Source organism: Marmota monax, unplaced genomic scaffold, assembly GCF_021218885.2.
Source record: "Marmota monax isolate L192 unplaced genomic scaffold, Marmota_monax_Labrador192_F-V1.1 WCK01_AAM20220418_F8-fsc00180, whole genome shotgun sequence".
In the NCBI taxonomy this organism is placed as follows: domain Eukaryota; kingdom Metazoa; phylum Chordata; class Mammalia; order Rodentia; family Sciuridae; genus Marmota; species Marmota monax.
This window is the reverse complement of record NW_026693881.1, coordinates 2828478-2855973: the sequence shown is the minus strand read 5'-3', so window position 1 is coordinate 2855973 and position 27496 is coordinate 2828478. Positions and strand designations below refer to the sequence as shown.

Here is a 27496-nt window from a genome sequence, read left to right as displayed (position 1 = left end):
AAGAATACCAGCATTTATGCTGTGCAAACAAGACTAATACTTCTACATTATCTGTCATGTTACCCATTTGAATTGTGTGGCTGAGTGGAGGAGCAGTTATGGGGACCTGCCTTTTGTTGTACTTTCATGCAATTATCAAGAACAAATGCTTTCTGAACCCAGTGGTGTCCTTGCCACGTGATGGTATTCACTGAAGCGTAAGCTGTGGTCCTATAACATACCTTGAAGGAAACGAATACACACAAGGTACCCATACCAATGATGATGACTGGCACAGAGAATGGTGCTAAAAACACTTGGAAGAGAGTGACCCTAAAGATTGAATTATGGAAGAAATGGAACTTGAACTGGATCCATCTGGAGTAGAGGATCAGACAGTACCTGATGCAGTTGGAGGCAGAGGCAGAGCAAATCCACTGAAGACCAGGAATGCCACTCAAACCTGAGAATACTTCTGTGTCTAGGAAAAAATGAAGTGTTCTCCTCTGTTCTCACCATAGTCAATACAGAAGACTTGGGATACCAGAGTGAGGACTTCTCCCACCAGCAAGGAGGGAGCCAATTTTGCAGCAGTTGACACCAGTTGTGTGTCCTCTAGTTTAATTCTGACACTATATACCTGGAGAGTCAGGTGGATACCTAGAGAGTGTCTGAATCCACAGGTAGAGGATTCAGTTGGACTCTCCCCACTTCTAGTGCCAATTGCAAGCCCCAGTTTGTTTTACTTGTTTTTGACCAACTGGCCATATATTGGGGATATCATGACCCCTCCTTGGGTCCAGAAGATTTCCAGGAAAACTATGAAAGTTGATCATGGAAAAGATGATTTAAACCACTTAAAAACTCTCAGAACATAGTGGCAGAGTTTACCATACCCAGACAACAAATGAAAACCTAAATATGTTTTAAAAAAGTATTTATTCAGCAAGTAGTAATTCATGTAACACATCATTTTAAGTTAGTGAAGATGAATCAAGAGATAGCCTTCTATTTCAAAGCTCAGGATTTATTAGAAAAGAAGATACGTACTTACATACTATAATAAAAATCTGAAAGTCATACTTTAGAATAAGAACAAGATGTATAAAGTACTACTGGGCAAAAGTACTACTGTGCAAAGCAGAGCTCAGGAGAAAAGGTAGCTTGATTCTGATGAGGGAGGAAATGGGGCAGATTTTGAGGAAGGCACGAAACATCTGAAGTAGATCTTGAAGGATTTGGAGATTTGGGAGATTATAAATGTAAAAATGAAGATGATTCCTGGCTAAAAAATAAAAAAAAGGCACAGGTTTATTAGGGTTCTCAGGAGGAATACAACCAAAAGGATACATATGTCTATATAGATGTATATAAGAGGGGATTTATTAGACTGGCTCACATGATCAGATGCTAACTAGTCCTACGGTGGCCTTTTGCGTGCTGGAGAGCCAGGCAATCCAGTAGCTGCTCAGTCCCAAAGCTGGAAACTTCCTAATAAGAGGGACCAATGATGCAGCCCCAGTTCAAAGCTGAAGGCCTGAAAGCCCCCTGGAGAGCTGCTGGTGTGAATCTGTGTTCAAAGGATCAAGAATTTGTATTTGGGGTAAAAATGGGAGTTCATAACCCAATTGAGCCAAATGTATGAAAGATGATATATCATGAGCTTTGTAATGTTTTGAACAACCAATAAAAAAAAAAAAAGAATTGTAATACAAAAAAAAAAAAAAAGAATTTGGAATCTGATGACCACAGATGACAACAGCAGCAAAAAATGTACCCACTCAAGAAGGGTCAAGCAAGTGTGCCTATGAGCCCCCCACTTCTTCTGCCTTTTCATTCTACCCAGGGCCCCGTGGGTGGGAGGTACCACTTGTGTTCAGGGCAGGTCTTCCCCACTCAGGGGGCTGACTCACATGCCAGTCATCTCTGGAGACAGCTTCACAGACACACCTAGAAGTGTCCTTACCAATTTTTCTTGTCTCTCAATTCAGGCAAGTTGACAACCAAGATTAACTACCATAATAAAAGGAAAAGGTGAAAAATCATGCAGTTGGCAATGTACCTTTGGTGAAGTAGATATTGCCAACAGTTTCACTGTATTTCTTGAGTCCACAGATAGAGTTTAACTATCTAAGAAATAGTTTTTAAAACTTTTTCAAAAGGGAAGGATGCATTCAATCCACTAGGTTTTATTTTATTTTCGTCTAACTGCTAAAGTGAAGAAAATTCTTCACAGACTAGTTATCTTAGAAAATTAAAAGCTTGATATGTCATACTGGGAAAGTAAATCTGAAATCTCCAAATAGAGATCCAGGGAACTGAGATAAAAGGATAAGATAGAAGACTAAAAAATGACAAGGGTTGCCATTGCCAAGTCCTGTGGCCTGAGGGAGCCATTTAGCCTTTGATTTTTATTTTATTTTTAAAAATATCTTTATTTATTTATTTTTATGTGGTGCTGAGGATCAAATCCAGTGCCTCACATGTTTGAGGCAGGCGCTCTATCACTGAGACTAGGCCCTAGCCCCTAGTCTTTGATTTTAAACATAAATAAAATAAAATGCTTGGGTTAAATAGTCTCCAGGAATCCTTCAGATTCTGAAATGCTGTGTTTCCCTAACCTTACAACGTTGCTTTACTCATCTTATAAATATTCAGAACTTCTGTGTGCGGAGGCGGGGCTCTCAGATGGCAAGGCAGTAGGTGTTCCCCTAAGTGGCCATGTCCAATGGATACCACGGTTTTCATAGAGGGATAAAGTACAATTTGAAAAGGTTGCTAAGTGCTTAACATTCTTTAAGTCACTAGGTGGACTTAATCACGGTTCAATGAGGCCTTATATCTCTAAACTTTATATTGTTCATCTACCCAAAGAAATAGCATTCTGTTAAACTATTTAGAATCTTCCCATTATTCTAAACAGAGAAATTGTTCTGAGAAGCCAATTTATCTTCTACACAATCAGCATAAAAAACAGCTAGAAGTTAGAAACATACAACTTCCTAATAAGCAAAGATTATTTTCGTCAATCTAGTTCATTGTTAACTTAGTTTATAATTCCTTTAAATACATAGTTTTCCACAGAATTCTTCACAGGAAGCCACCCATGGTCCAAGGCAAGTCCTTCTTGTATAAAATTATAGAGAACTGGACTAGATATCTTTCAAGATATCTTAAAACAGTCTATTATTGGTACTGTCAGCAACAAAAACATTGACAGGTCATTGTACGCAGACTATCACAGTAGGGATGTCATCATCCTTGCCGAAAAGCAACAATCATTGAAATAATGAAAATCTGTACTATATTTTGAATAATACAAGGAGTTGAATGTGTTTTGCACACAGCAGCTCATCAGTGACAGCATCCATGAACTCTGGGGGGAAGGCAGCTAGGAGGGGCACAGGTGCACACACTCACTGGCAACACGGGGTTCTCCTTCCCCTGGCTCAGTAACAGGTATTCTTCACTTAATTAATATGCCATCTTCTGAAACAGAACACCATCTTTGAGCCATCCTAGTTCTAGGGTCAGCAACACAAAAGATTTTTTCATGCCAATACTAGTCACATCATTTCCTACATATAATGCAACAATCTTAAAACACTTAATCTCCACTAAAATTATTATTAGAAGAAAAACTTTCTGATACAAAGACCATAAAATTAATATCTAGCTAGAGAAAGAAAAAATGAGACCGTGAGAAATCCCACCCATTAAGAATTCATTCTGTCACATGCCGGAGCCATAAACCTTCCTTACCGGACTGCTTCATAAACCAGTCACTTGTGAACAATTACTTTAAACCATCATACCATTCATTACACTGAAAGCCAGGATAATGGAATGCTCTGTCTCCCCAAAGTCTGCGAGTTGTAAACAGCCCATCCCTTCTTGCTGACTCCAAAAGCTGTATAGACATACTGCACCCAAATCCACCACAGCTCACAGAAATCCTCATGTTAGGTAATCTACAAAATGCCAATCTAATACAAATACAAGAAAGAGAAGTTCTTACTAACACAACACTTTGTATTTACAGTATTCTGAACAGTGCTTAAACCTGCACTGGTTATAGAAAGGCACTCCCCCCATGCTGCCTCCACCCCAGACCGACAGCTCGCTTATTCTCTCATTTACACCACACTGCAATAACATAAAGAAGGGTTTGCTATTAATCCAGGTTTTACTACAAAGCCACCCGTTATTTCTCTGTCAAACACTGGCAAGAGTGCCAAGTGTCTGTCATCCAATTCAGGGGATTAAGTCTTCTTTTATAGTCTGATACTTGTACCAATTTATAAAAATACAGATATAGTTTCTTGGAGTTGGTCACAGTCTATATTTTGGCTTGGATTCAGGCAGCAGAGGTTGACTATGACAGCTGGCAGGAAACTGAGGGCAGAATACATCCTCCCCCTTCAGTCACCACATCTCAGTTGCCATAGCGATTAATCCGCAATTGAATGCTGTCTTTGTACATTTCTTTTCAGAAAACTTTAAGTAAACTTAAGTTGAAAACATGCAGTTGATTGAAAAAAGGAGGCACCACATCACAAACAGGTATAGTTGAGTTTTGTGACATACTTCCGTATGTCAAAAGAACAAATTAACTCTAATCAAAGTATTAGCAGTTCCTTCAAATACTTAAAACATTTCTTTTTGGTCTGAGCTTAAAGCTAAGAGCACAGTGTTTCCCTCCAGTCATCGTATCTTTTAAAATGAGCAGTTCTCAAAAACCCAAGTATGATTTAAGGCAAAATGTATTTTTATTTTGCATGTTATTTTGCATTGTCCACACTATCAAATAACAAAGGTATGATTAGAAATTTATTTTAGGAGAAATAGGTTTTAGTTTAGGACATCTATAAAATATTCTACAAGTTGAAATCAATTCATAAAAGTATAAGTTATAGAAAACATGGAAAAGATAATGTATCTCTGGCCTTTCCTAACTAAGTAGGTGAATTTGAAAAGTAGGTTCATAGTTTTTATCATTTTGATTATCAATAATTACATGGAAAAGAATGAGAGCTCTGGAAGACCACAGGGTTTACCTAGCACTGTGGTGGCAGTGTCTTCTTTCGGTAGGTTTCCACCTGGTATACATATTCCTCTGCAACTTAGTGAAAGGCTCAGACTTGACTACAGCATTGCTCAGAAAGCACAACACCAGCATATGATGGCCACTGTTGTTCATCTGTTGGCCTCATCTAAATATATAGGATTTGATTTGTTTTCTCAGAAAGTGAGGCAGCACCTCTGAATCTGGCTATAGACACAAACATGCACCCGCACATGCCTACAAGCACACACATGATCTTTTCAAACACAAGCTCTTTAATAAAACTTTGATGACAGACATGAAGTACTCAGAAGAATTCTCAGTAATCAAAAAGATTCTGGATTTGAGCCCTAGATGAAAGATATTACACTGTAGGTGGAAGGTCTACGGTCTTTTGGAGACTTGAGAAGCAAAGGTTTGTAGGTGTGTGCTAACATATGACTGGATCTCTTTTGTTCTTGCTTCATTTCCTTTCTCCTTTCTTTATAGCATCTCCCTCCCCATAACTATTTTTAAAATTTTTCAAAATTTTAGATTCAATTATTACCACCCATCTGCAAAGTCCTTCAGTGAGTGACATAAATATCTCCAACCCTAGTCAGTGATGTGTCAGTGATTCCTCCCCTATGAGTGTTGAAGTAATATTGCCTGGATATGATGAAATCAGTGACTGGGAACGCCTTTTTTCTCAGAAATTCTGTGAGATGACTGAAATGCTGGAATGGAATTTTACTGTTTCAAGTGCTGACTTTAAGAAGTCAACCACCGAATGAGTGTTTATGTGGACTATTCTTGGCCTGCTAGCAATGGATTAAACCTCCTACTTAGTGGCTTTAAAACTTCACTGAATGTTTCACATTTACCATGACTTCAACGTTAAACAACACATTTCTTTAAATTCCCGGAAAAAGATCTACTAAGTTGGGGTATGTGTGATGAGGGGATACCTGGACTCGGAAGGGAGGCTACAAAGCCCCATGGGTAGATATTCAATTTGCTTGTCACAAATGTTCCTCACTCTGCAAATCACTTTTAAGGGCCAAGATTTCTGCTGATATTGTTCTGTCCCCCTCAAAAATGTTGAGATTGAAAAGTGTTAGAGGCAACGTGTATTTCTGTTTTTACAATTTCCTTAAGGAGGTTCCAAAGGGACTGTTTATTGTTTCTAGATCTAGGGTCTGCATTTTGGGGAGAATTATATGCCTATAAATTTCTTCTCTGAGAAATATTTAGATAAGCTAATGACCAGCGCCTAGAAAATTTCATTAACATTTACTCTACAGGGATTGCCAAATTATCTGACTTTTTACATTACAATTTGTTTGGGAAAAGGGCATGGTTGAAAAAAAAAAAACCAAACACCCTAATCAAAAGTAAACTCTGAAGATTCTGATATACTCTACATCTTAAAAAAGCAAATTTCTGGAGAGCCTAATACATTTTTGTATTAAAATATAAAATAATTATTGTATTAAATATTTGTATTAAAATATAAAATAAAATATAAAAATGTTCAACATTTCCTACAAGGTAGTCACATTGTAGAAATGCTGTCTGTAGTGTTGTCCGTAGATCAAATGAGAATCTCAAGCAGCCCACTCAGGTCATGAAAGCTTTCATGAGCTGTATTCTGGCAATGGGTCTCTGTATTACTTTGAAACATGCTAAAAGACACAGCCTTTCCAATTCCATTATTACATTTATTCTAAGGCTATTGTAAGGTAACCAACTCTTCCCTAGATCCTTTAGTGGTTTCCATTTAAAACCTCAGGTGACAAGTTCCCTTCAAATTAAATGCTAGGAAAAACTTTGCTCTTGCTAGAAAATTTGTTATATTTTTCCCCCTTAAGGACAAGGATCAGGGGCTGGGGATGTGGCTCAAGCAGTAGCGCGCTCGCCTGGCATGTGTGTGGCCCGGGTTCGATCCTCAGCACCACATACAAACAAAGATGTTGTGTCTGCCAAAAACTAAAAAATAAATAATAAAATTCTCTCTCTCTCTTTAAAAAAAAAAGGACAAGGATCAGTGTTTCTCAGCAGGGTGTTATGGCATTTGGGGCAGCACAGTTCTTTGCATATGGGATTGCTCTGCACCCACCGCCCACCCTACCCAGGACAGCTATTAGTATCTCTGGCCTGCTGACACGATTGCCAGGTGGGGCATGTAGTCACCATGACCACCCAAACTGCCCACACACATTTCCAACTGAGTAATCACTAAAGAGCCAATTTGCTTCCTTTGTTTTGTCTATAAGAAAACTTAAATTTGTCATGTTAATAAAATACCCGGGTAGAATATTCTGGCCATATCGGTATCTCAACTTTCTCTGAGGTTTGAACTTTCAGTTTAGTTTATATTTTCTCTGGTGTTGAATTTCACTTTATATTCTGTTTTTATTGTTAAGACAATTCAAATCCTTTGTTGAACCAGATGTGGTACAAATAAAAGAAGAGAGCTTGAAGTTTCAGAGGGATATTCTCCTGCAACACCAAAAAACCAAATAACCCAATCAATAAATGGACTAAGGAACTGAACAGACACATCACAGAAGAAATACAATCAATCAACAAATATATGAAAAATGTTCAACATTTCTAGCAATTAAGAGAAATGCAAATCAATACTACTCTAAGACTTCATCTCACTCCAATCAGAATGGCAATTATCAAGAATACAAGCAACAATAATGTTGGTGAGGATGTGGGGGAAAAATATATACTCATAGGTTGCTGGTGGGATTGCAAATTCGTGCAACCATTCTGAAAAGCAGTATGGCGATTCCTCAGAAAACTTGAAATGGAACCAATATTTGACCCAGCTATCCCACTCCTTGGTTTATACCCAAAGGACTTAAAATCAGCATACTTTAGTAATGATGCCACATCAATGTTTATAGCAGCTCAACTCACAATATCTGAGCTATGAAACCAACCTAGGTGGCCTTCAACAGATGAATGGATAGAGAAAATGTGGTATATATACACAATGGAATATTACTCAGTTTGAAAGAAGAATGAAACAATGGCATTTGCAGTTAAATGGATGGAGCTGATGCTAAGCGAAATAAGCCAATCCCAAAAAAACCAAAGGCCTAATGTTTTCCCTGATATGAAGATGCTAATTCACAACAAGGGGGTGGCTAGGGAAGAATGGAGGTACTTTGGATTAGGCAGAGGGGAGTGAATGGAGGGGAGGTGGTATGGGGGCAGGAAGAAGGATAGTAGAATGAATCAGACATTATTACCCTATGTACACATATGATAACATGACTGGTATGATTCTATATCATGTGCAACCAGAAGAATGAGAAGTTATACTTTTATGTATGATGTGTCAAAATGTATTCTACTGTCATGTATAACTAATTAGAACAAAAAAAGTAGTACTAAGTTAAAATATCACTGTTATATATAGCATGTACTCTTTACTCTCACTCATAAAGTAATAGTAGAACTGCACTTCAGACACTTAACTGTCAGAAATTAATAAGGAATAATACACCAAAGAAACATAATATTTTAAAAACCTTTGGTAAAAGTGACTATGAATAAACAAAAAATACCACATTTACATAATTATTTATTTCCATACAATGGCAATGCCAAGTGGAAAGAGCCTGTAGAAAGTGTTTATTACTTTTAACATTATAAAAATCCTTTTGCTAAAAACAAATTCTACATGAAGTTACCTTTTTATGAGTGTCTTCATTTTACATGAAAAATTTTTGAGGAAATCTAATCATATACTTTTTTTTTTTTTTTTTTTTTTTGGTGGTGGTGCTGGGGATTGAACCTTGGGCCTTGTGCATATGAGGCAAGCACTCTACCCACTGAGCTACATCCCCAGCCTCTATCATACACTCTTTCCAAATGAACACAGACAGTTGGTTCTGATTTAACTGCGTGATCCCCTCAGACTCTTGAATTTTTGGAAGATAGGAATTTTTTTATTTTGAGAAAAACTATTAAGCAACTCAATATTATTAGGCATTTTTAGGTTAAGATTTATCATTTAATCCAAAACATTTTCAGTGACTATAGTTCCCCAAATGGTATTTTGTTTTTTATACTTACTTGTATGTTACTTAGAGTTTTAGCAGAACTTTTGAGGAAGTGCTAGAAGATCCTATTGAGAATTTCTGTGAAAAATGAGATAAAAACTAATTTATAATACAGGGTAAGTGATATACCCCATATTTTTCTTACCTCAGAACTGCAAATAGCTATGTTAGCAGGAAGCTGGGAAAACTGCTTCAACTCAAACACGTCACGCGCTGCCCACCGGCTCATATGATTCTCAGCTTTGCTGGATCCTATCACATGCTGGTTTGAGTGAATATAAGCCACTTCCTGAACACCACCTAGGAGATAATTGATGTTCACTAGGTGATTTATCATCACAAAGGAAAACTGATCCATGCACACCTTAAAAATTATCAGAATCATGTCAAAAATAGGTTATGCTTTGCTGAATTTTTACTCCTGAAGAAAAAACATGCAATTATGTTAACCCTGAAATATTCTTAAAAAAACAAAACAAACAAAAACCCCCGAAGAGTTTGAGTTCAAACGTGTTGGTCTAGATTATCATGAAAATAACCCCCACCCCCGGTTCCTTACCATAAATATGAGAACTGCTGAGACCAGGTAAGAATTTTAAAATTTAGACCTGAAAAGGGGATTTTGGGCACAAGAAAGTCATAGTCAAAGGTTTTTGCTATGAATTTGTCATCTTGGTTAGTTTCAAAAAGTTGTTTAGTTATTGAAGGAGTGGCGCTAGCCTTATCTGTTCCTTTAAACATGTACTTGATTACAGTGATGGAATGGGAGCATGGGGTTTATGACCAGGGAGTTTCGTTTGGTTGGCTTTGCTCAGTTTTATTGTTTGTATTTTGTCTTTTTTGTACATATGCCCAGAGAATGTCAAGATGGGAGCTTTTTAGGAAATGAAAAAAGTTAACTCATGGCTTTTATCTGAAAGAGGTTTAAAAAATGGCTACATTTTTTATTGCTTTGCTTCTAGGCACCTATAATTTATTTTTAAATTGTGGTCATAAAAGAGAAGGCTAGAACTGAGGCCTGTAAAAGCTCCCTCAAACAGCTCTGGCAATGAACCTCAATTATGACCTCCAACACTTGTGCTGTTTCAGCCCTGAACCCCTCTTAACCAGAAACTGCCAATCATGCAACACAAGATGCTGTTACAAATTATGATTGAAAGAGTATTAGGAAAACATTTCCCTTAAATTTAAATACCCCAGGTAGCAAGTATGGTAGTTTCAAAATTATTCTTCTGATAGAAAATTTACTCGGATTTTTCTTTTTTTTTTAGTTTTGATGGACACAATACCTTCATTTTATTTATCTTTATTTGGTTCTGAGGCTTGAACCCCGTGCCTCACATGTGCTACGTAAGCACTCTACCACTGAGCCACAACTCCAGCCCCAGATTTTTCTTAATTTTGATGACAAACTTTATGCATTAATGAAAACGAGGTTTGTTACACACTAACTACTGACAACTTTCACAGTTAAAAAAAAAAGCAACTATTAAAAAAAAAAAGCTTCTGTTACACACAAACCTAAGCATAATCCAGTACTTAGTTACAAAATATATATCATAAGGATCCTTCAATGAGACCATTAACCATAAAAGAAAGCTTAATGGGTTAAAAAAAAAAAAAAACCAAGGTTTCTACAGCAAAATATTCCTGCTTTTAAATCAGCTCCTTTTACTTTTTTTGTTGTATTTATTAAGTAAGATGCTTGTAAAAGTGATGCTAACTCTTAAAATCACTAAACAGATTTTGGGCAGAGGCTAGTGGCAAGGATGTAATTTTTCAACCGCTGATTTCCCTCATGAAAACAGACAGCACTAAAAGAAAAACCAAGCCATGTTCTTGAACAACATCCTAACAAAATTAGATGACAAGATATCCCTATAAGCCCTAAAATACAAGCAGGTAGAAACAACCAAAGCTATGAGTTCTGCATAGCATCAAAGACTGAAGAAGGATGCAAGCAACAGGTGGATCTGGCAGACCTAAGAACAGGTGACCCAGGAATGCCAACAGGTACTTCTTGGAAAGCACAGCCAGTCAACTTGAGGTCGGCAGCTGAGTCTGAGAAGGTATTCCACTGGCCAGAGTTGAGCAGGTTCCAGGGGCTTGCAGTAAAAAGACCCCAGGGGACTGGAGGCACTATCCTCCTGAAGCCATAGTACTGACCCACCATGGCCCTGCCCAGGCCGGAACAGAAGAGGAGAAACTGAAGGCAGGGACTCGAGATGAGCAGGACAGGCATTAAGCAGGAGAGACAATTTCATATAAAAAAGGAGCAAGAGGAAAACATCGGAGTCAAGTTTCAAAAATTATTAAGAGAAAGAGAATAGACAATTATATTTCTACTATGAAAACATCTCAGAAACATCTCACTACACAGATTAAAACCATAATCAGCTTCAAAATGAGGTAAGAGACTTTAAAAACATGAAAGTGACATTTATCAACAACACAAATCAGAATTATACCTCAGAAATGAGTGAACTCAAGAAAGACTTACATATTTTTAAATATTATTTCAGAGATGAAGAATAAACTTAGAAGGAATATAAGAGGAAATAAATATAATAGATAATGTCTTTATATAAATAGAATTTTTTAAAGGAAAAAGCCGAAATAAACAAAGCAAAAAGATAAAAGAGACTGAAACAAATTCTGAAGGTAGGCAAAGAAGATTGAACAAGTGAATAACAGGAGGCCTTAAAGAAGGCCAAAGCAAACCAACAGGACAAAGCACAAGTAACACTAGAACAAGAAAGCTTTCCATAAAAATTGAGTGGAAGCTACACTGTGCATGTGAGAATAGTGACCCAAATAACCAACACCAAGACACAATCTAGTAAAATTGCTGGACCATGAAAAGAAAACAAACAGGCAAACAAACCAACAAAAACCACCCAAATTCCGGGCATCTAGGGAGCAGAAAAAGAGGTTTGAAAGAAAAAATACAAGCGACACAACATTACCAGAAGATGAAGTACATATTTAAAACATTCAAGAAAACAGGGGTTTTTTTTTACATTCAGCAAAACTGACTCTTAGGTATAAGGACTCACACTGTTATCACAAGATTCTCAGGCAAAAATATTATCATGAACACTTATTAGAAAGCAAGCCTCAGATAACTCAATAAGTATAGAAACACATAGGACTGATGGGGAAATCTTAACTGTCTTCTTTACAGTTTTAACTATAAACCAGGACATGAAGTAGAAGGAGAGTATATAATGCAATCTCAATATTCTGAAATGGGAAGAAAGTGGTACATAATATATATAAATATATATAATATATATTTTATATAATATATATTTATAAAACGCTAAGACAAATATATATGTTATATATAAAATATATATTATATATAAAATATATAACACCACTACATACAACTATAATAATATACCACTAAAAATGTGGGAAAAAAGGGAGAAGATTCCTATATCTTGAAAAAAAAAAAAACAACAAGAAAGAAATGGGAGAGCATACAAGTACTGCAATTTTATTCTTTGACTGATGTGTAGTATGGGATAAAACAAATGAGCATTTATGAGACATTATAATTAAATTATTCCCTGTATGCTTCCAAACCAGAATTATCAATATGGAAGAAACAGTATTCAAATAAAATAAAGAGGATAAGCTGAAGCTCCATACTCCCAAGTGAAGTATCATATAAAGTTCATGAAGTATTTTATCATTATTGAACATGGGTATGTATGTATATACACACATAAAATATATACATATATACACACATATAAAGATATAAGTTAATATGTGTATGTAGACATATTAAGGTATGTGTGTAAACACAATACATACAACTAATTTGATCATTGAAAAGACCCAGAAATAATAAATAAGCTAGTAGTAACAACAATCATTCCTAGCATCTGACTGTGGTCTTGAAACACACTTTCTCTATAAAAGAAATTCAGGTTTTTGGAGAAATAACTGATTCTAGGTTTGGGGCAGAAAATGTACAAATGATCTTGGAACACCTTGTAATAATAGGTAACAAGGAAGTTTTCAAAGATGATTATCCTAGTGCCTGAGATCTCAGGAACTAAAATACTCGTGTCAAATGTTCCAACTGGCCAAAGAAGGGATAGCAGAGCCTTAACCATGATATTAATTGCAATAAATTGAGACCATTAACTGTGCTTGAAAATTTACAATGATGTTATGAAAAGAAAAGATTGGGTGCAGTGGGGCACGCCATAATCCCAACAGCTTGGGAGGCTGGGGCAAAAGGATCTCAGGTTTAAAGCCAACCTTAGCAACTCAGCAAAGCCTTAAGCAACTTAGTGAGACCCTGTCTCAAAATAAAATACAAAATAGGCTGGGGATGTGGCTCAGTGGTTAAGTGCCTCTGGGTTCAATCCTTGGTACAAAAAAAAAAAAAAAAATAGATTGTCTTAATTGATATAGAACCAATTTATTATATTGAACATTGGCAAATAAAGGAATTAAGCATTTTTCCTGCCTTTCCTATACAAATTCTACCATTAGGTAAGCATTAGTAGATAAGGGACAGTATATCTTTAAAAAAGTATTCTAAAAAAAATGGAAATTAGAAGAGCAGAAAATATCATTTTACTATGCTGAATAAATAAACAGATACAGAAATTAAGCATTAAAGGTCGCTAATAACAGAGACAGAGAGAAAAGCAACATTCTATGCCTCCTATCTTCCTGCCAAACATTTAACTCTTGTCTTGCTGAAGGCAATGAACGTAGGCTTGACATAGTCTTGGGAGCCAACTGCTCATTTGCAGAGGACCAAGCCCAAGTGCACTGAGTATGTACATTCAACAAAACGAAGATGGAGGAAAACTTGACAGATGGCCCAGGTTCTGCAACAGATAATTTGTAGGAATTACTAAATTTGTAAATAATTACTATTAAAGTCAGAATAATTGATGTTTATGGAGCAGAAAGGCTGTGATTAGGATGGGGCACATAGAGGGGGTCCTGAGGTAGATGGCAAAGCTCTCTGTTTCCAGGTAGGTGGTCTTCCCTTAATCCTGCCATCCACCTGCTTCCTTATTTGTGTCTCAGTGTAGCATCCTGTTTTTTAGAGCTACTTTTAATTCAATAACCTCTTACAGAACTGTTTGATTGAGCAAAACAATTATTTAAAGAAAAAAAAAACTCAAAATGTGTCTGAAGTTACCTAAAAGTTTATCCATTGATTCATACATCTGCTCTTGATTGGCAACTTTCTCATTTGAAAATTTCATTGGTTTTCTTGGTATAAAAGTGTTAATTTTCTTATGATGCCTAGGCAATTTTGCAGAGAAACTGATTTTGTCTTTTATAGTTTTTGCTGTATGGCTCTGTTTAGAGCCACTGAAGTGGCTGACAGATATACTGTCATCTGATGATGAAAAGTCATCAATAATTTGAGAGTTACTACCCTCATCTGTTGCACACAATTGGTTTGTTTTCTTCATTGTTTTAGGAAAATTGTAAAGTTGTCTTTTGTTTTCCTTTTTCCTCTTAAGCCTCAATCGACTAGTAGATCTTTGTTTTCTTACCCTCATCTTGGGGTACATTTCAATGTCATCAGATTCGTCACTAATATCACCAGTGTCTTGGCTTTTCATAATAGGTTTCAGGGTCCTGTTCTCAGGATTTAAATTTTTTGAAATGAGTCCATGTCTTCTGTCATTAGTCTCTTCACCATCACCATTGTTTCTTATTTTTACAGGGTTTTCTGTTTCAGAATCTTCAGATTCATCTAAGAGTTGCTTACTCCTTACTCGATTGTTAGGGAATCGTGGAGTTGCATATTGTGTGGGAAAGATGACATCACTATCTTCTGATTCTGTGCCATTCTGTATATTGCAATGACGTCCCACCAGATGTGAAGAGTTTTTTTCAACATCAGACTCAGAAGAAGCATTCTGTTCTAATAGTTTCTCACTTTTATCAAAAACACGTTTCTCATTTGAATTTAGGATTTTATCTAATGTCTGGTGTTCTGAAGTACCAACAGTGTCCTGAGTTTTCTGACAACCAGCATCTTTGGCTTCTGCTGGAAGGCAATTGGGCTGCTCATCAGAACTTTCACCACCAGATGCAGTATTTCCCTTGCCATCTTTAACTGCTGTACACTTTGCCTCCAACAGTTTAGAGAAGCCACACTGGAGTAAGGTCAGCTGCCCTGAAGAACCTGCAGCTTTGCTTGCGTCAGATGCTTTGCCGTTAGAAGTCTTTATTCTTGAGGCTCTCACTGACTCGTCATCACTAAAGTCGCTGCAGAGATCACAGGCGTCCACTGCCAGTGGGTCTGCAGGTGGGTCTTGTCCTCTGGGTTCTTGACAATCAGGCTCCCTGGGCTATAGATAAAATGACAACATAATGATACACAAGCTATTGCACTGGAAGGGAATTAAGTTTGCCAGATAATTTCGGTGTAAGTATGCAACTTGGCATTTTAAAAAAGTGTAACATTTAATAAACAAATGTAAAGTATTTAATATTATGGTCTAGTACAGTCTTTTCTCTTTCCAAGTATTAAACTTTCCAAAATAAATAAAAGTTTAAACTAGAGTATCATGTGATCAAATCATTTTTAAGGAAAACAGAGTGGTGTGCTCAGCTTCTAACATACAGGGACTCACAATTCTAGCCTCAAAAGGTAAAAGCACATAACTCATTGTTTAAAAATTACTGGGGTTTACTGAGGTCCAGCAGATTCTTCCAATCATGCTTTAAGAAAAAAAACCTTACAGATAAAGAATTCACAACTGCAAAATGGTTCAAGTTGTTAAAATAAGATAATAAATAAGGTCCAGTAAGATCATTAAAATTGAGAAAGTTTTAGAGTAAAATCTACAACAAATTTAAATCCAATATTTAATTTTTTCTACTTTAATCAGAATTAGTCAGACATCTCAGTCTCCTAAAACTGAGAAGTAAGTGATTTGGGGAAAGTATTATCCAGTGATACTTCTGTTAATATTTGATATTCATATATGTATGTATGTATTTGGTACTGGGGATTGAACTCAGGGACACTTGACCACTGAGCTACATCCATAGCCCTTTTTTGTATTAGAGACAGGGTCTCACTGAGTTGCTCAGCACCTCACTTTTGCTGAGGCTGACTTGTGATCCTCCTGCCTCAGCCTCCCAAGCCATATGCCCAGCTTCACAGGTCTTTAAATTTAAAAAAATATTCACCCTAATTTACTGGGAGAGAATTAACTTTAGGCAGATAACTTTTGTTCAGGTAGATTACTGGGCTGATAAAAACTCATGGTTAAACCTGTAAAAACAAACAAGGATAAATTAGCAACAATGACATAAAAATTTTCCCTTTTCACATATAATTTTTACCTCTCAAAAAGCCTTTTGATGAAAATACAGATTTTTGTGTTATGTGAGATAAGATACTACTAATAAGATCACAAGATCAAAGACTCAAATCAAATCAAATATGTTCTGATTTAAAGAATGATTTTGATATTTGGATTTAATAATCAAACACACATTGATGGCTATTTTTCCATTTAATATGCTATTCAGTAAAAATTATTTATTTGGATTGGGTTGGTCACTTACACAGTACACTTAATTTTGGATTTAACTTAGTTTAGTTAAAATTCCAGTTTAGATGTATATGTCTGATGATGGCTCCTGAATTTGTTAACTTTAAGACACAATATCAAATCAGCTTAAATTATAAATTTAACTGGCAGTTCTCTGACTTAATGTCCTTAATATTAAAAATAAAACAAAACCAAAAAAACTGTGTTTAATGTGATGAAAAATGGAAGAAAAAGGAAATGAAATTTAAAATTGTCACAGTACATGTTTTCTAGGTGTAGGCGGCTACAGACTCAACACTGCCTACCGTTTCTGGGTTGTGTGCTGGAGGTCTCTCTTTCAACCATGTTGTGGCAGTCATGATTCCTGCTTCCACTTGGCCTTCTCTCTGGAATATCAGCAAAAAAGAAAGTAAATAGCTGTGTAAAATAAGGGGTAAAAACAACCAAATAAACAACAGCAATGACAAGTTAAATCTTCAAGCTAGGGCAGGAAAAAAATGCAACTTGCTTTAGCACTCTTAATGCTACTTTCAATTTACTAATTAAAGAACCAATATTCAGTGTAATATAACATCTTAAAATACTCTAGCAGTTTACTTTTTCAGAAGCAGAAAACTAATAATACTTTACAGTGAATGCCATTAAAAGTATTATTAGTCGGGAGGAGGGGGAAAAAAAGCTACCCAAGAATCATAACTGTAATAGCCATTCCTACATAATAATTATAATAAGGAACATACTGGCAACATGTCAAACACCACAGTGTCGAGCACTGGGAACATGATACAACTAGTATATTATATTTACTGGTCATATTTATTAAAAAATATTTATTAGCATTTACGTGTATGAGACATCAAAATGAAAAGGTCATCCTAATATGAAACCAAAAAACTACCTTAATTATATAACAGGCTTTTTGGAAAGTATTTGCACTTTAAAGCATTTGGTATATTTCCCTGTGCCCCCTCCTACATTTGGGACTTAACCCGGGGCCTTGAGCATGCTAGGCAAGTGCTCTACCACTGAGCTACATTCCCAATCCATTGGTGCATCATTTAACAGAGGTATCTAATGGTCTAGATTGCAGAATATTAAATTCTCCTTCTAAAGGAAAATAATTCTTTCTATGTTGGAATAATTTTCAGTTTACAGCTTGCTAGCAGCTATAAGCTAGCAGCTATGAGCAGCTTGAAGTGCTTGAAGAATCTACACTCGTTCAGGCCTGATAGCAACACCTGCAGGATGGGATGCTCTGTTCTAGTGAGCCATTAGTGAAATCACATCCTTAGCACTTGTGGTTAGCGTTGCCAAGCTGCCAGGCCAGGAAACCCATAGTCAGGAGCTTCAGGCATGGAACTCCTAATGTAGAAAGCCCCCTCCCCTAGGGACAAAGACCCTTCCTGATGATAGTAATAATTAGAGCATTCTCATAGTGTGGTTACATTAGGCATAAGATGATTGGCTTACGGATACTATCTTGCTTGTGTATGATTGATGGGCATGCCCACTCAAACCCTATAACAATTGTATGCATTTCAAAAATAAACTGAGCTACTGGATGATGACTTGAGGCTTGTCTGCTCCCAGTTTTCTCACCAACTCCCGGAGTCTACTCCCCGTGACTGAGGTAGCTGAGCAATTAATTGACCACATCAGTGACCAGAAAGACAGCATTTCTAAGGTTGTATTTGTTGATAGAATAAAGGGAAGTAATACTACCATCACCAGAGTTACCAATGCCCAGCTTATAAATAGACAGCATACTAATGGCATATTCCAGCCACCTGGTATCCAGGGAAATGAGTGAGAATCTCCCTACAGAAATCTACTGGGTGATGAACAGTGCCAGATTGTCAGGAATCCTTAGCCCCCCACACCTTGAGGCTACTGTAGCAAGAGGAGGGGAGCCCCCTTCACAGCACAACCATTTATCTCAACAGAAGCTAACAGACTGTAGAGATGCAACTGCAGCATGAGAAACCCTCAGACTGTTGACACTCCTTTCTGATACAGAAATGGCAATTCCAGTGTTCAGACCAGATGCTTGGAGCCACCCTAAACTTCTCTTTTTATTCCTCACATATGTAAGCAAATTCTCTCAGCCCACCTACATAAAATATAGAATCCAACCACTTCTTACGCCATCTGCCACTATCACCCTGGCCTAAGCCTCCATGGTTTCTCAGGAGGATTACTGCAGCATCCTCCTAACAGGTGTCTTGCTTTTGCCTCCTGTAGTCTAATGCTAGTAGACTTTCACAGTGAAGCTGATGTAAATCAGACTATGTCATTTTTCAGTTGAGAACTGTGGGAGACCAACCTTGCATGTGACTGAGTCACACTTCCCGGCTGGGTGCTGAGGCGCTCAGTCACAGAATGTGGCAGAGCTTTCCCCACCCCTCTTGGGTCCGAGGGTTGGTGTCTCGTGCATAGGTGTGTCTTGCTACAGCCCCATGGGTGAAGCTATGCTCACCTGTTCCTTTGTTTAGGATAGAATCTTCCATGGAAGTGCCTTGTGTGTGTCCCCTTCTCTTACTGTGCCCTTGGGTGTGTTCTACCCAGGTGTCAGTCAACCTGCTGACAGTGGACATCATAAAGATAGACTCAGCCCCCTGAAACCTGACCCCCTGCCTCATTTGAATAGCTTCTCCTCAATAAAAGGGGTCAGTGCATGCTCTCGCTGTCTCTCTTCCTGCGGACCCTTAAGGTCAGAGAAGCCGTCAAAGCGACCCCAAAGAAAAAGGTATTTGTGTCTCTTGTGTAGTTATTTTGCACAGCCCAGTCAGCCCAGTTCAACTGGAGTAAACCCTGAGCCTTTTAGCCTTTTACCAGCAGAGAACTCTCCATTGCTTCTGTTTTTCTGGTCTCACTGCTGGGCTTGGCTGGCTCTCTCCTTTACTCCTCAACAGCCTTGGTCGCCCAGCCATTGGAAACCATGCTGGACATACTCCTCCCACAGGGACTCTGCATTTGTTCTCTTGCTCTAAGACCCACATTCCTCCCTCACTTCTTTGGAGATGCAAATGCAACCTTCACAATGAGGGCATCCTTAGCCATCCCAGTCTAAAATTGTGATGCTCTTTCCTTGAAGGTCCCTATTTCCTTTCCCTGCTCTATTTTTATACTTAGAACTTATCATCATATACTGTATCTTTCACTGACTTACTTTGATTATTGTTTGTTTCTGCCAATAGAATGTAAACTTCTTATTCATTTATGTATGTCTAGCTCTAGGAACAGATAGTCAATAAGTATCTGTGAAATGAACTCTCAATATCTGTCTCTAAAGGAAAACCATGAAGAGGAAGGTCAATACAAAATAGAATTAAATTGCCCAGAAAACCTAAGATTAAAAGTGCAATATAATTCAAATTTTTACATCTTAAAATATTTCAAAAGGCCCCCATAATGCAGGCCTTGGAATAATAAAATATCTTTTGGCCAAAAGCACCATGAATCTAACCAGGTCAGAATAATTTAAATTCTGGTTGGTGACAAATAAGTAATCTTAATTCCAAACTTAATTTAATAATCAAATACCAGTGATATGCCAAGTTGTTAAAGATACTTTACCACAAATGAAATGAATTTAATGACAGGATGGCCCTGTCATTAAAAAAAAGAACTTCTGAAGAAAAAACAAGATGCACGCTGGACAACCAGAGAACAAGAGAACTTTCCACTTAATAACTTCTCTTCCTATTTTGTTTTACATACTACTTGTTTAACAAAGGAATAGATGGTGATTCTGACAGGATAAATAATCAAATGCTATTTTTACAGGCAATGATTTTAAATTATAAACATGAATATAGGCATACTGGGTAGTTCTCTGAGATGAAGGGACTATCTAGGGGTAGAGTGGAAAGATGGAGGACAAATAAAAGAAATGGGAATGAAGAAGTCCATGAAAGAAATGGCATATTCAAAAACAAGGGAAAAAAGAAAGAAAAAGAAAAGGGGGGGGGGGAGAAAGAAAAATAACTTTAAATGGGCCATTCAATTCAAAATCAGATAGTTATTATAAAACAAAAACTCAGCAATAAACATCAAACACTGTTTAATAGTTGCAATATTTGCAGGATACAATTAATATATAACTTCTTTTTTTATCCACAGTGGATCTTTTTTTTGGAGGGGGGGGTGTCTTGGGGATTGAACTCAGTGCTCTACTAGTGAGCTACATCCCCAATCCTTTTTGCTTTTTATTTTGAGACAGGGTCTATGTTCCCCAGGTTGGCCTTGAACTCAATAATCTTCCTGCCTCAGACTTCTGTGTCTCTGGGATTACAGGTGTGTACAATGGTCCCAGGTCCACCAGTGATCCTTTTGAACTACCACTGAACTGGCTCAATGTATAGTGACTTATATTATTTATTCATTATGTAAACAATCTCTTCCACCTTTCATCAAGATAGTCAAAGTACCTCAAGGACAAGAACCAATTTTTCCTTAAACTTTATGGTACTGACTAAATGAATACATTAAGATTTTACTACAAAGTCCTGAAATTCTCTGAGATTCAACTTCCTCATCGATGTAGTAAGGAGATTAAAAAAGAAGACTCAGAAAGACTTTATGATACCCATATTAACATTAATTAGAAAATAGACTAATATCCTTAGTACTCCAGCATATTAAAAAACTTAGTTTTTAAGTAGGTATCTCATTTGAAGAATAAGAAACATCTGTATGCAGAAGATGAACATAACTGGGAGAGTTTGAAATATTGGTGTGGAATTTTTATTGGGAACAGAAAACAAAAATCTCCATGAGACAAGAGAGTACATCTCAAGGAGTATGTGGTAACTTCTAATCAAAACATATTTTATAGTTGTGTTTATTCGGGATTTTATTTTATTTTATTAGTTCTTGTCTTGTAAGCAGCTGCTTTCAAAATAACAAACATCTCTCTGCCTGTCTGAAATGGCCTTTGGAATCACACTATCTCAAACATATATTTGTATGTGTGTGTGTGTGTGTGTGCATTATTTACAACTATGCATGAGAAAATCTTTGTCTAGAGGTATACCAGTTTATTTCCTACTTCTCTAAAAGTAGAAATTCTAAACATCGGTATTTTTGATAAGGAAAAACCAAAAGTTTCTCTGAAAATGCACCAATTGTATTTCAAGTTTCCTGTGGGATAAAACTGTAATTAAAATATTATTGAAAGGGTCAAAGAATAATTTCACACCTCCAAGATGTCCCTCGTAAGACAAGATCCTTGGGGTCTTAGTCTGAAGAGATTATAGGTCCCAAAAAGTTCTCCTCGATGCTCTTTTGATCCTTGAACTGCTTCAAAATATCGCTTGGCATTTTCACTTCCAACTACCACACAGTGAAGTTGCTGGAACAACAACAAGAACAATAACAACAAAAAATGCAAGATGTTTTTGAAGTATTTGCTCCAACAATATGTCAGAACTTCCTGGCATTCCATATATATATATATATATATATATATACAGCATTAGCTAGAGCAGGTGGAATCTTGGAATCTCCTTAGGGAGGGAATTTTTTTTCAATTTCCCTGGCAGATGTTGCCATTTTGGTGAGAGAATAATAATTGGCCAGTCTGATTGAAGCAGAGATCTTACATTTCCTCTTTTATCTGTTTTCTAAGAAGTGAGTCAAAATCACATATTTATGTAATATATCCACCTGACATGAATGTTTAATAAAAACATACACTTCAATATATTTTTACTTTTTAAATTCATTTCAAACAGAGACTATTAAAACTGAGAGAAGTAATCACTGTGTCACTAAAATTAAATTATAATCCAAAGTAATACAATAACCATTTGTGTCCAACTGATTGTATCATGATTACATTGTCAACTAACAGCCAAACCTCTATCACTGTTGCAGAAAACAATGTCGAATACAGAAAGAACACTGACATAGGGTCCTTAAGGACATTTACCATTTTAGGATCAATATTCATGTGCACTATATGCTGGATATTTTACTAAATGTTATGTAAATATGTAAACTTAAAATACAACCTGATTAATCCCATGTATACCTTAAAAGTATCTTGGAAGAAACAAATTAAAAAATGTACAGAATGGAAATTAACTTCAGTTTAGGGATGGAGGAATTAGTAAGAAGTGATGCTTAACTTTCATTATTGTCGGAGCTGATCTGCATTGTCATGTTATTCTAGACAACTAAAATTCTTGTAAGACCCACCATTTATTGAACACTTCCTACGTCTACAGCATTTTATTTTACATTCTCTCATATATAACCTCTATAACTTCATAAGATATTATCTCCATTTTAGAAGTAACAAATGTAGAATTTCTCTATTTTATAAATAAAGCAACTTAAGTTTAGAGAAATTGATTTGCCTAGGGGTGTCAGCAAGGTGTCATTGCTAGAATTTGTACATGGGTTTAGCTGAATTGAAAATTGATACTCTCAACAATTTCTCACATAGAGGATTGCTCTTTTAAACAAGGCCTTATGATTTTAGTTTAAAAAGTTATAAATCAACATATCAACTTGATCAGTTCAGTAACAATGGCCCAGAAATGGGAGCTACAATCCTCGGAATATAGATTCACAGTAGCAATTGATAAGACTAATGACCAGCTGTCTCTTTTACCCTTGCTGCTGACTCTACCTTTAACCCTGACATTGTTGGACTATAGGTCTACAAACTACAATTACTAAGAGAAGCTGCAAGCCCTGAGTCTTTGTAATTTTCCTAGCAAAGGTTTAGTCACAAAATTTATTAAAAGTACATTATTTTACATTTAAACTTTAAGTTTTCCAAAGTGGCTTCAGTATAAGTAAAAATCAGGTTTTTCCTTCAGTAGGCTAACCATAAAAATATCATTGTAGAATTCAAGAGGGTAAGGGAAAAAAAACCACAACTAGAAAATGTAGCTTAGATTCTAGCATAAGAAAAATTCACATAAGGTCATAAAATGCTTGGATTTCATCATGACCACAGACAAGATATGCAAGAAAAAAGTTAAAAGGATGTGCTCATGTTAAGAAGTTCAAGGACCCTTCTTTCATTTTCAAAGCCAGCAGCTTTGCTGTATCATCTGTGTCATCTGGTCCCCTGCTTCTGCCTTCACATCTCCCTCTCTGCTATCTCTGACCCTACTGTCTCCTCGTGATTACACTGGGACCACCCCCAAATCCACAGGGATCAGGAGATTAGGAAGTAGACATCTTTGGGGGACCATTATCAGCCTATCACAGTAAATGTATGCAAAAAGAATGACAGGGACATGTCAAATGACACAGAAGCTTCTTTCAACGAATTCCCATTGGCTAGACACAAGATGATTTGAAGATCAAAGTAAATAGCAAAATTCAATGGGTTGAAAATTGTTACTAAAATAGAAACCCATGAATCTACACAGATTAAATAAATATATAGAAGGGGAAACTTTTTTTAATGGCAGAATGCCAAAGAACAAAACTGAAAGAATAATGGAAATAGAGAAATCACACCTGGCTTACATCATAGTGGCAGCTGACTCAGGCAGAAACGAACACAAAGGCTGATGAACACATAGATGGGATATTGGTGTGATTCTGGAGACCTCCCCATGAACTACTTATCAATTAAAATGGTAACAGTGATCACTGTGCAGTGGAGAAACCCACAGGTCACCCCGCTGTGCCTTCTGACTGATGTGATGAGAAGGCACGGCATCCTGTCTGTGGCATTCCTGCCAAGATTCCTGGCTTGAGTCTGGACAAGAAGAAGCTAATGGATCCAGCTAGGTCAAGGGACATCCCACACAAGGAAAGGCTTCCTGTCTGAAACTGTCGTCATGAAAGGCAAGAAAACACCTGAGTAAAAATGTAACCGTGATCCTGGATTGCATCATAAACCAGAAAGGAAAAAGGGGACATCTGGGGAGAGCTAGGAAAACTAAACAGGTCCTAAGGGTTACAAAGTAATGATGCAACAATGTCAGTGATCTGGGTAACTGAAATGAAGAGGGGTGAGTTGTACAAAAATATGTAAAACTGTTTTTAATGCATAAAGCCATTTTTATATGTTCTTCTAATAGGAGAGTGACTTGCTTTTGAGGAAATATACACTGGAGATAAAGTCTGTGACTTTCTCTCAGGTAGGTCAGAAAAAGATAAAAGATAAGATTTAAGAGAAAGAGAAAGCAAATATGTAAAATATTACCAACTGGGGGATTACGGTGAAGTTTGGGGGTTCTTTGTGCTGTTTCTGCAAATACATTTTTAATAACGAGATGAATTTCTGAATGGCAAATTTAGAAAGCATATAATGCTTCAAACCTGAAGAAGTACAGTTGCTATATAAGTGATGTTTTCATTTTTAAAAAAGTATAAAATATCTGAATGCATTATCACAACCAGATGCAAAACAACAACAACAACAAAGACATCAAAGTCAAAGTCCTTCTTGAACAACACAGATCCCCTTACTAGAGTCCTAATGCCAGGTGTAACTCTCTAGATCTCTTTCAATGTAGTTACAGCTATTTCTATAACTATATTAAAATAGTATAATGCATAGATACTATTGATACCTGCATATATTGTCCTGCAAGTTGCTTTTTTGACCTACGTAACAATGTCTCAGAGATGCTGTCACATCATTGCATATGACTTGACATCTTACAGTCTTTTTTTTTTTTTTCTTTTTTTCCTTCTTCTTCTTCTGTTGCAGAGTCGTCTGTGATTTGGGTCTACTAGAATTTTTTTTTAATATTTTATTTTTTAGCTGTAGTTGGACACAACACCTTTATTTCACTTGTTTATTTTTATGTGGTGCTGAGGATCGAACCCAGGGTCTCGCACGTGTGAGGCAAGTGCTCTACTGCTGGGCCACAACCCAGCCCCTGGGTCTACTAGAATTTTTGTTATCATTCCTTTATTGTTGGACACTCAAGCTGTTTCCTTTTTTATTCTTAAACAAACACTAACAGTGCTGAATATGAATCCTTGTCAACCCTTTCTGAGCATTTTTGTCAGGTTAGCCTCTAAAATAAGTGTAATGAGTCGTATTCTCAGCAACAGTATGTGAGTATTCCAACAGCATCAGCACTCTGTCCAGCAACCCTCAAAACAAAACCATAATTTAAAAATGTAGAATGTTTAGGACATGATAATATTTTATTTTGCTTCTTTAGGTGTGTGGTTAGTGTTCCACATGAGCATTATAACTACTTGTATTTTTTCTTCAGAGAAATACCTACTTATAGTCATTTTATGGGTTTTGGAAAATTTTTTTAAAAAATATTCTTTTAGTTGTAGATGGACGTAATACCTTTATTTATTTATTTTTATGTGGTGCTGAGGATTGAACCCAGTGCCTCACACACGAGATGAGTGTTCTATTACTGAGCCACAATCCCAGCCCCTTGAAATTTTAATATTTTGTAGATGCTGTTCGAACTTTACATATGACAAAATTCCATCCTCGTCTCTCTTCTCATTTGGTTTTCAGTTCCTGTGCCGTACAGAAATTTCATACAAACATGTAGTCAACCTTACAAGATTTGCCTTAGAGACTGTGTTAGTTTCTTAGTGCACTGGCTGTCATAAAGTGCTATAAACTGAGAGCTAAGAACAACAGAAATTTATTCTCTCTCAGTTCTGGAGGCTTGAAGTTGGAAATCAAGATGTCTGGGCCTCTTGGAAGGTTCTGGGTATTGGTCCTTCCTTGCAGCCACACGGCTCCTGTTTCTGCCTCCCTTGTCTGTGAGATTAGTATCCAATTCCTCTCTTGGAGGCTTTGTGAAAGATGCTGTGTTTGTGTTCCTGGGAGGCAGTGGTCTGTAATTTTCTGTTCCTGCAATGCCTTTGTCTAGTTTTGATGTCAGAAGTCTTCTTTCTAAAATAAGTCAAAAGCATTCCCTCCTCTGTTTTCACAAAGAATATTAGATGTTTCAAAGAATCCAGCCCTCTAGTCATCTGGACTAGGATCTTTCTTTGTGGGAAAGTTCCAAATTAAAAATTCAATTTCTTTGCACGATATAAAGCTATCATTTTCCCTCACTTGAATTATTGCCTCTAAGTAGCCAGTACCGCTAATAAGAATTTAGTTCTCTATTTAATTCTAGTGTTTATAATACTAGAATTAAATAGAGAACTAATGATTTTTTTGATGATTTTTTTTTCCTCCATATAAGTTTGCCTCTGGAAATTTTAAGAATTTTTCAATTTCTCTTTGAGTGTTTCATGCTTACAGAGAGACGGTGTAAATGCAAATCCATGTCCATTCATTCTATTTAGAACTTGCTGGGCCCACAGAATCCAGATTCTCGTTTTCCACTTTTTCATGTTTCTTACCTTTTTTAAAAATTATATTTTTAGATATAGGTAGACAAACACAATATCTTTATTTTTATGTGGTGCTGAGGACGGAACCCAGTGCCTCAGACATGCAAGGCAAGAGCTCTACCACGGAGTCCCAGCCCCAGTCCCAGTCGTAGCCCCAGTCCCTTTTTAGGGTTTCCTGTCTTTCCCTCTCTTCTCCTCTTAACTCTAAGACTGATGTTCAACTTCTGGATCTAGTCGTTGCATCTCCTCACTTTTGTTACCTATGCTCTATCTTTGTCTCTTTGCTGTATAGTCTAGAACTACTATTTAGCTTTTAGTTTTAGATGGACAATCTGCCTGCTGCTCTGCGTTATAGGTCTGGAGTTTTTCATTTTCTGAATCTCTCTAGTGGATTCTTTTTCTGGTATCCTATTCTTGTTTCTGGGACCCTATAACCTCACTTACCCTTTGGAGATATTATCCATATTTCTCTCAAAGTCTCTTCTTCTATTAATTCTGTTTTCTCTGTTTATTTCCCCTCCCTTCCC

The 27496-nt window shown here is 36.7% G+C and overlaps 1 protein-coding gene across 8 annotated transcripts in view; it reads right to left on the bottom strand.

Annotated features, from left to right (window-relative positions):
• Ercc6l2 (ERCC excision repair 6 like 2) overlaps positions 1 to 27496 on the bottom strand; it is a 136348-nt gene that overhangs the window by 36306 nt on the left and 72546 nt on the right. For all 8 annotated transcript variants that reach the window (XR_009228499.1, XR_009228501.1, XR_009228500.1 and 5 more), the window contains 4 exons: positions 21868 to 22020; positions 16973 to 17053; positions 14285 to 15452; positions 9251 to 9405 (listed from right to left, as the gene is read on the bottom strand). Coding sequence is in view for 3 of the 8 variants with exons in the window: in XM_046462715.2 (XP_046318671.1) it covers positions 9251 to 9405; positions 14285 to 15452; positions 16973 to 17053; positions 21868 to 22020 (1557 nt within the window). In the remaining 5 variants the exon portion in view is untranslated. The remainder of the gene's footprint in view (positions 1 to 9250; positions 9406 to 14284; positions 15453 to 16972; positions 17054 to 21867; positions 22021 to 27496) is intronic.